Source organism: Miscanthus floridulus, chromosome 16 (assembly GCF_019320115.1).
Source record: "Miscanthus floridulus cultivar M001 chromosome 16, ASM1932011v1, whole genome shotgun sequence".
In the NCBI taxonomy this organism is placed as follows: domain Eukaryota; kingdom Viridiplantae; phylum Streptophyta; class Magnoliopsida; order Poales; family Poaceae; genus Miscanthus; species Miscanthus floridulus.
Genome location: NC_089595.1, coordinates 34,484,357 through 34,495,022, shown reverse-complemented (window position 1 = coordinate 34,495,022; position 10,666 = coordinate 34,484,357). Strand labels below are relative to the sequence as shown.

The following is a 10,666-nucleotide window of genomic DNA, read 5'->3' as shown; positions in this document are numbered from 1 at the left end:
GCTAGATCAGCTTGGAACTAAGTCAAGCAGAGGCTTGAAGATGGAATCAACTGCTGTCTTAGGCTCCCACAAATTTTTCTAAGTCCCTAAAGTGACAGCAGTAAGTTAACTTCTTTGTGACATTTTAGCGTCCAAATTCATGTGGTAGCTCAATTGGATTCCTTAAGATGAGTTGAAGTACCTTTTATGGTGAAAACAATAGATCAAGTCTCATCAAATTTGGAGTTCATTTGGATCTTCAAAAATAGTTTCCAAAGCAACAAAAGTTTATTTTGTCACTTAACTAACATCGACATTGGCATTCCACGTTCTCCAAATTTTGTTAAGCAACTCGATTTGGTCCAAAGATAAAAGTTGTAGTATATATTGTAGAGAAGAGCATTCAAAATGATGGCACCAGTTTAACTTCATTTTGTCCATCAATTTTGGAGTTTGTTAATCGCTGTCAATGCATTAACAATGCCATCTTGGAGTGTAATTAACCGCTAATCTACTTCCCTAATGACCATGGTCCCTAAATGAAAATTGTAGAGCAGTCCGTGTAGATCAAACTTCATTTTGGGCCCACTGTCTGATTCGGCCCAGATCTGGCCCAATTCGGCTCCCACCTTGCCCACCTCACTGCATGCCACGTGCTCGGTGAAAGGCCGACGCATCATCCATGCGTGAGAGCGTGCCCCCACCATTGCTGCATGCCACTGCTGCGTGGCCTGCCTCCCTGTTGCGCCGCTGCTCCTCCAAACTGAGCCTGAGCACTTGCCCTGCCCTCTCCGCTCTCTCCCTCTCCCTTCCCCTTCCCTCTCCTGCTCTCTCCTAGCCAGCACCATGTCACTGGTCAGCTCCCATTATCGCTTGCATAGGCTATGGCTGGGATGCTGCTACCCATCGCTAGCGGAGCCAGGGCCCTGGTGGGGCCACGGCCCTCCTTCGATGCCAGTCGGCCAAGCCCCAGCGTGCTCACCCTCGCATGCTGCCACCGGTGCGCCACCCTATCGTCGCCTCTAGCCGCTGCCGCCACTGCTGGCTCCAGCCGACCGCACTAAAGCCATAGCTGGCCACGGTAGAGCCGGCCGGCCCTTTCCCTGCCACCACTAGCCACCAGCCGACCAACTCGGCCACCTCCACGGCACCTCTGCCCTCGTCCCCTGCTTCCTGCAGCGACCCAAGGATGAAGAAGGGACTTCACGCTCAAATAAGTAAAAAGGAAGGGGCCTCAATGTAGAAATCATGACTTAGTTGAATAGTGCAGCAGACTACGTGTTGATTTAGGAAAAACTTAGGGGCCTCGATGCAATTGTGTTTTTCCTTTATGCATTTAATTTGGCTAAAACTTTGGAAAATTGTAGTAAATTGTAGAAAAATTCAAAAATAGCAAATGAGGACTTTTTGGAATCCTTGTGAAATTATCTATGCAGTAGGTCTATAATATGACATGTTTTAGTTTAAATATTTTGCTATAAAAATAGATTTATGCAGGTTAGGTTTTGAATAGTAGTTGTACTTGTCTTTTTCATAACTGCAGTTGTATTGCTCAAATAAATGTGAAATTTTTATGGTTGGCTACTGATAATATGTATATGCTGTGGTAAACATTTCAGTAGTTTAGGTTTGATAGTTTAAGAGATATAAAAATAACAAATACATTGTGTTGCTTTGCTCTTATTCTAAATAGGCATGCATGTTTGTATTAATTGGCTCAGTTAAGTTATGAATCATGCCTTGATGACAATAAATGAGTTGTATTACTTTTCTTAAGATTTTTAGAAAGCTAAAGAGCATAATTTTTTATTAAGTAGATTTTTAGTTATAGTTGCTTAAATTTTTGTGGCTGTTTTTGCCCAAACCGAGACAGGGTTTCCTTGTTGGTACTGTAGGGACTTTTTAATAGTGTAATTAGCTCTAAGTGTTTTATAACAAAGTTGTTTAGAATTTGTTAAGATTTCTAAAAGTCTAGAACCACATTTATTGGACATGTGGAACTCTAGTTATAGCTGTTTAAAGTTGCATATCAGATTATGTCCATGTTTTGGACAGAGATACATTTATTGGATTAATTGACCTTGTGAACTGTAAAATCATCTTAAGATGGGAATAAGAAGGTTGTAGGTAACTTCATAATATTTTAAAAAAGTTATGATTCATGTTTGTTGGAGGTCTAGAACTCCAGTTATGCTTCTCTAAAGTTCCTATCAGTTTTCTGTACCACTGCTGTTTGGGCTGCATTTGTAGTTTTGCTTGTGCAATCATTTTCATGGTGTAAATGATATTTGCTGTGGTTTTTGTGAATACAAAACTTGTAGATAATTATCATATCTTGCTTGTGTTAAATTTTTATGTTCTCAGGTTTGATAGTTTAGGATTTATGAATTTGACAAATGATCTGTCATGTTTGGTGCATGCTCTGTGTAGATTTGAAGAATTACTATCGACAGATTATCGTCGGTAGTCCTCTGAGGGGTATCGCACGAAGGTAGATTGATCGGTAGAGGAGCGCGAGATCAAGAACAAGAAGGCAACAAAGACACACGAGTTAGACAGGTTCAGACCATCAGTATGACGTAATACCTTACTCATGTGGTCTGTTGGTTTGTATTAGCTATCGTATGATATGCCGTGATTTTAGAGGGGGTCCCTGCCTACCTTATATAGTCTGGGAGGCAGAGTTACAAGTCAGTTAGATCTGAGAGATAATCGGAAAGTAATAATTGATTATAGGAAACTTGGGATTATACATATCCTAATAGAACTCATAGTATCTTTAGGATATCTTCCCGATGTCTTGCGGAAGGCGTCGAGCAGAGTCGTGCCCTGCAAGGCTTCTTCTTATGGGCAGGGCCACCCCAAGGGGCGCAGCCTATGTGGTCTGCCATGGGTATCCGGGGTCGTACACCCTACAGCTAGTCCCTGAGCACCTTGTACCTGTTGTGCAACGCCGCCTTGAGCTTGTCCGAGAAGTTGCAAATGATGCTGAGCAGTTAAGCTTATGGTCCAACCACCATGCTTAACTACCAAACAACATGAACCGATGCCGAGCAGTGTGAACTGTTGTAGAGCAACATGACCTGTTGTCGAGCAGAGTGAACTGTCGCCGAGAAGTGTGAACCGTTGTAGAGCAGCACGACCTGTCGCCGAGCAGAGTGAACCGTCACCGAGCAGTGTGAACCATTATAGAGCAGCACAACCTATCGCTGAGCAGCGTGACCCAAGTACGGCTTGATATAAGGGTGTAAGGAGCTCAAGTACAGAATCGAAAATTTCTCCGTAGTGAACCAAGTGTGCCCACTTAGAGTCCGAACAAAATTGTTGGAGTCAATCTTCCTCTATAGGCACGCAGTCTTTGAGAAAAAATCACGCACACTCACCACGAGGTGAAGTGTGCCCACTTAGTCCTTGAGCCTGACAGCAGATGATGTAGTCATGTGGTGCCAGGGTCAGAAACTAGAAGAAAAGTAGAAAACCAGTCGAGCAGGTAGCCAGTCCCTGGGCGTGACCCAAAAAGTCACACAGCACATTCACCGCAAGGTGAAGTGTGCCCACTTAGTCCCCGAACCTGACAGTAGGTGATGCAGTCACGTGGTGCAAGGGTCAGAAACAAAGAAATAACCTAAAACCAGTAGAAAAGACCACCAGTCCCCGAGCTACAGGCAGAGTTATAGGAGTAATCCAACCGTGGAGGAAAAATCATAGTAACAGCTGGACAGTGTCAGTTACTGAGCCTCAATAAATGGCGGAGAAGTCGGCAATATTTAGGCGAGGAGCAACTGAAGGCAGTGATAAATGAGCGCCGTGGGCTGCGGTTTGCGTGGTGGCGCATCAGAGAAATCGTAGCGGCGTAGTTTGTGGGAACAGTTTCCCAAAAACCCTTGAGTCATAAAAGTGGGGAAAGTGCTTTGTAACAGTACCACCGCCCCCCATTCTCCCACCTTTGCCACTTCACCATTTCATCTTCCATCTCAGCCACCACACCTCCAGATTCACAGCCACAAACGCTACCGTCGCCAGACTGTATCTTGATCTTAGCGATGGTGTCGAAGAGGAGAGCTGCGAACCCGAAGAAACAAGCCCAAAGAAGGTAGGAAGCGGAGCCAGCCACAACGAAGAGTGGACGCCGTCAGGCACTGGAGAAGCGGAGCTCGAAAGAATGGTGATGGCAGGCGTGCTTCCTGACCGCGTCACCGACGGATGGCGTCCAGCCATTGGTGAGCCATTTCCAATGCCTAACACCAATGAAGTTGTAGTCTTTAAAGATTATTTTTAGCATGGATTGGGGTTCCCTGTTCATCCTTTCTTGCGAGATCTATTGGTATTTTGGTCGATCAGTCTATGCAATCTCCACCCCAACACTATACTACACATCTCAATCTTTATTCACTTCTGTGAGGCGTTTCTTAGGATTCTTCCACACTTCAACCTCTTTAGACATTTATTTTGGTTAAAGAAGAAAGGCGGCGGTGGCTCCAAGGTGGTCGGCGGCGTATATCTGCAGCTCCAAGATGGAATGGCCACCGATTATATCAGCGTACCACTGAACACTTCCTTGAAAGGGTGGAATGCCAAGTGGTTTTACATGAAACAGAACCACCCAGCCATCCGCTGTGACGTCCACCATATCTCGGAGAACCAAAGAAGCTGGTCGGAGAGACCAAGGAGTGTCGATATGGAGCAAGTGAAGGAGCTCCTTGACTTGATTCAAAGGGTGGAGTTGTGAGGTGAACTTGTGGCGGGAAGCTTCATAGTATGCCATGTCCAGCCTTGCAAGGAAAGGGCCTACCCTACTTTTGACTACAAGGGCGACGACAACGAAACCCAGGAGAGGCCTAAACGGCTATCAAGGAAAGAAGTAATATGCCGCACCACAGAACTATTCACCTCCAGCGCCTCATTTAGCTAGCCAAAAGAAACGAAGGCCTTCAACTGTACCAACCTGCCTCCTCAGGTAATAATCTTGCCCTACATTGTTCAATTGTCGATTCACCGAGCAGGGAACTGACTTACTTATGCAAAGATCCATTCGCAGGACAGAGCAGTATACTTTTCTAACATGCTGAGAGCTGAATAGCCGCCAGTAGTGGACGTCCGACCAACAGAAAACCCTAAAGATAGTTCCATCGGTATCTCATCAGAATCCAAAGATTTGGATGTTGATCATATGGCGCGTCCCCCCCCCCCATTATTGGAGAAATCTTGGGGAAAACGGGCAGCGACAGACGAGATGGCCCGGAAGAAGAGGAAAACAGCGACGATCGCTCCCCACAAACCGGGCGGTATATCACTGGGCGGTGACCAGACCAACCGTCCACGAAGGGCTGTGGTGATGGAGTGGTCTAATGACGATGATAATACAGTTCCTCCTCCCCCAAGCATGCAAACAACTTCACGCAGAACATGCGTGGAGGAGCAACCAAGGGGAAGTGACAAAGTCCCCGAGCAGCAGGCGACGGGAGTCCCCGAGCATCAGACGAAGCTAAACCCGGTGGTACAGGTGGAGCAAACACTGGAACAACAAGTGGAGCAGAGGCCAACTATAGAGGAGGATAGACCTCCACCCGATACTACGGAGGTCGACCCCACAGCCGCACCCAGGGGCTCGAACAGGCCTCGTCAATTCAAAAAAGCACACCGACAGACCAAACGGTAAGTAACCTCGCATTGTTATTATTTTGCTATTTGACCTCTATTTTTTGGGCGATTGACCAAATGTTCTGATGTAGCGCAAGGCACATGGAGAATCCAAAGTCACCCGCCCAGACTGACAAGCAGTCTCAAGCTGATCCTGAGGCGGAGGTAGCGCCTGCCACCCCCGTGTTAGGGTCCCCTAGTGCTCGGCGACCGGCGGAACAAACAACAACCGCTGCAGGTGGAACTAGAGATGGTGAGGGACCGACGTCAGCAAAGGCCGGCTCGGCAACAATGCCCAAAACAACGTCGGGTAGCGCCGGACCCTTAGGAGCTGAAACTATAGTGGCCAGCGAGGCAGCAGAGTCTGGGTTGGCGAGACCAGGGGCACCCGAGGAGCTAACGATGCCCCCTGAGGGGTCGCAAGTCATGCTCAGACCCACTGTCTAGCCACGGAGCCCCCATGCGGTGAGCCCTACTGCTACGGAAGAGGAGGACGAGGTCAAGGAGATCGTTCATGATGAGCCTCGAACCCAATTCGTCCTGATCCTTCACAAGCATGGTGACGAAGTGGTAGTTGTTGAGGAAGAGGACACCCCTAGAGAAATGAGGAGGCTAAAATCCGCCCTCGGCGGAGTAGTAAAACCAATCGAGGTTGATATTGAATCCCAAAAATTCTTCGTTGTCATTATTCATTTCCTTCTGTCATTGTCATTGTGCATTTGCAGGGGATAACTCGAACTACCGAGCACCGTTACTAGTTGATTAATAGGATGGAGCCCCTCATCGAGGAGAACAAAAAACTCAAAGAGGCGATGAACCTTTTAGAGAAGAATATTCAAAGGGCCCAGCGCGAGCAAGACCTTGCCAAGTCCAACGCGTGGGACCTAGAATACCAGAAGGGGGTCCTATCCGGACAACTGGCGACTGCAAAAGAACAACTTCGGAGCAAGTCCGAGCAGCTGATCACTACCTCTACACAACTTAAAGATGCTTCCGAGCAATTAGAAAAGCTGCAAAATGTCTCTGAGGAGAAGAGAGGTACGTTCGATCCACAAAAATGCCTCACATAGTTGGATACAATTACTTTTGTTGATGAATGATGTACTTGTAGAACAAGATGCGGAGCTCGGTCAACTGCGCCAGGCCCTCGAGCAACTCCGGGAGGAGAAAGCAAAGGAGACAGAGTGAGCGAACAAACTGACCAAGGAGCTAGACGGTGAGTACCCCGTGGTCGGGTTTTCTACTAAGGTTAATGTCTTCCCTGATGGAACTTCAAAATGCATGCAGACTACCATCGGAGGGTCAAGGCACAATTCGATATGTTGGAGCAAGACGCACGTACCCAGAGGAACAAATTTGACGCCGTAGTTGCCGGAATCAAACTAGTGCTTGACTGTGTCGACCCAAAAACAGCACCCCGACTTGATGGTAGGAGGCAAGGGTCAGATACCATCATCTAGAGGTGCAAGGCAGCATGGGAGAATTTCAAGATCTTCAATCGCGATGCCATTATAACCATTGCTACTCATGTCCTTGCGGTTGCTCGGTCCCACTACCCAACCATCGACATTCAGTCGATAGGGGGCGGTTTCGCCGAAGGACTGAGCGATGCGAAGACCCAGAAGCTGGAGGATGAGGTGGAGGACATAGCGAAGAAACTGGCTGGCGACATAGATCTATTTGGTGAGACGGATGGCAATGACATAGCCCAATGATCTGCTTGGCTGACATCATCTGTAATTTCTGCGCAATGCAATTAGAACGCATGAAAGCGCAAGAACACTTATATACGATAAATGTTATAAAGTGCATGTGTATGTAGTTAGATTGTATTTCGGTGAAAAAATCTTCGTAGTTATGACCATAAGATATTTATACAGAGTATAAGTAGAGTCTAAGTAGTTAGTTTTCAACTAACCCTCATGGCCTCAGCTAGCCCATAGTCCATGATGTCGAGCGCAGAGCCCGAGCACGTGTAGGGGGAATAGGCGTGACCAAGGAACCGCAGCCGACCACCCATAACGTAGAGCATAGAGCCCATTGCACTTGTTGGGAGAGATCAGAAACTGAGCCTTCTCCATAGATAAAAGAGCGAAATGTATGCTGCTCGGCAGTTATTGAAATGACTGTAGATGACATAAACGTCAACTGAGCAATAAATTATGCGCTGAGCTCTCGGCCTCGGATAGTCCATAATCTATAACGTCGAGCGCAGAGCCCGTGCATGTGAAGGAAAAACAGGCGTGACCAAGGAACCACAGCTGACCACCCATAATGCAGAGCGCGGAGCCCGTGGCACGTGTAGGGAGAGATCGGAGGCTAGGTCTTCTCTGAAGAGAACAGAAAAGAAAGTAGGCTGCTCGCTGATCGGCGAAATATCTTTAAAGGTTCACATCGAATTATTCGGCGGTTTGGAGAAAAACATGTGGCGAGACACGTTGGCGATTTGGAGGAGACGTGTTTGGAGAAAAGTTGTTTGGCATTTTTTGGCGAAAATGTGTCTGTGTTTTGGAGAAAACGTTCGGCGTTTTTTTGAGAAAACCGTTCGGAGATTTTTGAGATTTGGAGAACTTTATTCAGCGAGATTGTGGTCGACAATTTGGAGAAATCGTTCAGCGATTTTGGAGAAGACTGTTCGACAATTTTGGAGAAAACTATTTGACGATTTTGGAGAAAACTATTCGACGATTTTGGAGAAAACCGTTCGGCAATTTTGGAGATCGTTATGGAGTATCGTAATGCTTCGGCGACCATACGCGGAGATCAAAAGTTAAAGGGGAAAAATGGAGACAAATCATGGAGACAAAAACTTTATTCATCATAAAATGAAGAGTACATATCTGGAGCATTTCAAGGGTAGAAACGTATAAGGTGCTCGATGTGCCATGAGTTTGGAACATCAATCCCATCTAAGTCACATAAGCGATAAGATCCTGGTCAGGTGAATTCTTTGACGACATAGAGCCCTTCCCAAGGGGAAGAAAGCTTGTGCAACCCTTCGGTCTTTTGTTTTCTGTGGAGAACAAGGTCGCCGACGGTGAATGAATGACCTTTTATGTTGCGGTTATAGTACCTTCGTAGATCTTCTAGATACTTGGTTGTGCGGACGTAGGTGATCAGGTGTTCTTCCTCGGCCCAGTCAACGTCATCTGTCCAAACAGCCATGGCCTGCTCTTCAACATAATTTTCCACCCTGGGTGCTTGAAAGGCAACATCTACTGGTAGTATGGCCTCTGATCCGTAGACCAAAAAATATGGAGACACATTGGTACTATGACTAGCTTGAGTGCGCAGTCCCCAGACCACAATTAGTAGCTCTTTGAGCCATCTGCCCGGATGCTTTTCTTCTTTCTGATATAGCCTCTTTTTGAGGGCGTCAAGGATCATACCATTAGCCCGCTCAACCTGGCCATTAGCTCTAGGATGAGCAATAGAAATGTATTTAACAAAGATGCACCGGCCTTCACAGAAGTCCCAAAAATGATGGCCGGTAAACGTGGTTCCGAGGTCGGTGGTAATGCTGTTCGAGAGACTGAACCTGTGTATGATATCTTCAAAGAGGTCGACTGCTTTCTTTGTAGTAGCTGAAATGAGCGGTTTGTACTCGATCCACTTGGAGAACTTATCAATGGCAACATATACATACCTAGAACCTCCTAGCGCTGGCTTGAAGGGCCCAATCATGTCCAGTCCCCAGCATGCGAAAGGCCAAGAAGCTGGGATGTTCTGCAATTCCTGTGCCGGTACGTGTATTTGCTTGGCGAAGAACTGACATCCTTCACAGCGCCAGATGAGGTCTTCTGCGTTAGAGATGGTCGTGGGCCAGTAGAAGCCAGCTCAGAAAGCTTTGCCGACCAGGTTTCTCGAGGCCGCGTGATTGCCATAGGAACCAGAATGAATTTTGTGAAGCAACTTCACTCCTTTGTCTTGAGGGACGCACTTCTACAATACCCCTTCATTGGTACTCTTCCTCATCAAGTTACCATCTACCAACATGTAGTGCTTACTTTGGTGGATTAGGCGTTCGGTGTCGGTCTTGTTGGTGGGTACTTCAGAGTTGGTGAGGTACTTAATGAATTGCTCCCTCCAATCAGCGATCGGTGAAGGCACCGCAAGTACCAACTGCTCGGCCGGGGGAACCTCCTCAACTTCCTTTTCTTCTTTAATGGATGGCACCAGGAGATCTTGCATGAAGACCCCTGGTGGAACCACGGTGCGAGACGAACCTATTTTTGAGAGCTGGTCAGCTAGTTGATTTTGATATCGTACCACGTGGTGGTACTCGATACCGTAGAACTTCCCTTCAAGCTTCCTGATTTCGACGCAGTATGCGTCCATCTTCTCACTAGAATAGGACTAGTCTTTGTTGAGCTGGTTCATAACCAGCACTGAGTCTCCGTACACCATGAGGCATTTGATGCCGAGCGCGATAGCTATATGAAGACCATGGAGACATGCTTCGTATTCCGCAGCATTGTTGGAGGCCGAGAAGTGTATCCGAAGAATGTAACATAGCTTATCCTTGGTCGGCGTAATGAACATAATACCCGCACCGGCACCATTGATGTTAAGGGCACCGTCAAAGTACATCACCCAGTGCTCAGGGCAAGCGACAGCGATGGGCTCTTGGATCTCGGTCCATTCAGCGATGAAGTCAGCGAGCGCCTGTGACTTAATGGTAGGTCTACTTCTGAATTCAATGGAATAGGTGCCGAGCTCAACAACCCATTTAATGATGCAGCCATTGGCTTCTTTGTTGCGAAGAATATCCCCTAGGGGAAACTCAGTGACCATGGTGATCTTGTAGTATTCGAAGTAATGCCGGATCTTGCGCGACATAATTAGAATTGCGTATAACAGCTTTTGTACCTAAGGATAATGAGTTTTTGGCTCATTGAGTACTTCACTGATAAAATAGACCAGACATTGCACCCTGTAAGCATGCCCGGCTTCCTTGCGTTCGACGATGATAGCTGTACTCACGACGCGAGAGGTGGCGACGATGTATATGAGCAGAGTCTCATCTAGCCTTGGTGCTGTCATGATC

The 10,666-nt window shown here is 47.0% G+C and overlaps 1 protein-coding gene across 1 annotated transcript; it reads left to right on the top strand.

The window, feature by feature from the left end:
- Positions 1-6,389: 6,389 nt before the first annotated feature.
- Positions 6,390-6,807, top strand: LOC136510566 (uncharacterized). Its single transcript, XM_066504974.1, has 2 exons — positions 6,390-6,657; positions 6,731-6,807. The coding sequence occupies exons 1-2, from the start codon at positions 6,390-6,392 to the stop codon at positions 6,805-6,807; spliced, it is 345 nt and encodes a 114-aa protein (XP_066361071.1).
- The last annotated feature ends 3,859 nt before the right edge of the window (positions 6,808-10,666 follow it).

Excerpts from the sequence above, each read along its gene's own strand:
- LOC136510566 (XM_066504974.1), top strand. The coding sequence starts at position 6,390 with ATGGAGCCCCTCATCGAGGAGAACAAAAAACTCAAAGAGGCGATGAAC. Across the intron at positions 6,658-6,730 it reads TGTCTCTGAGGAGAAGAGAG|AACAAGATGCGGAGCTCGGT; the intron begins GTACGTTCGATC and ends ATGTACTTGTAG.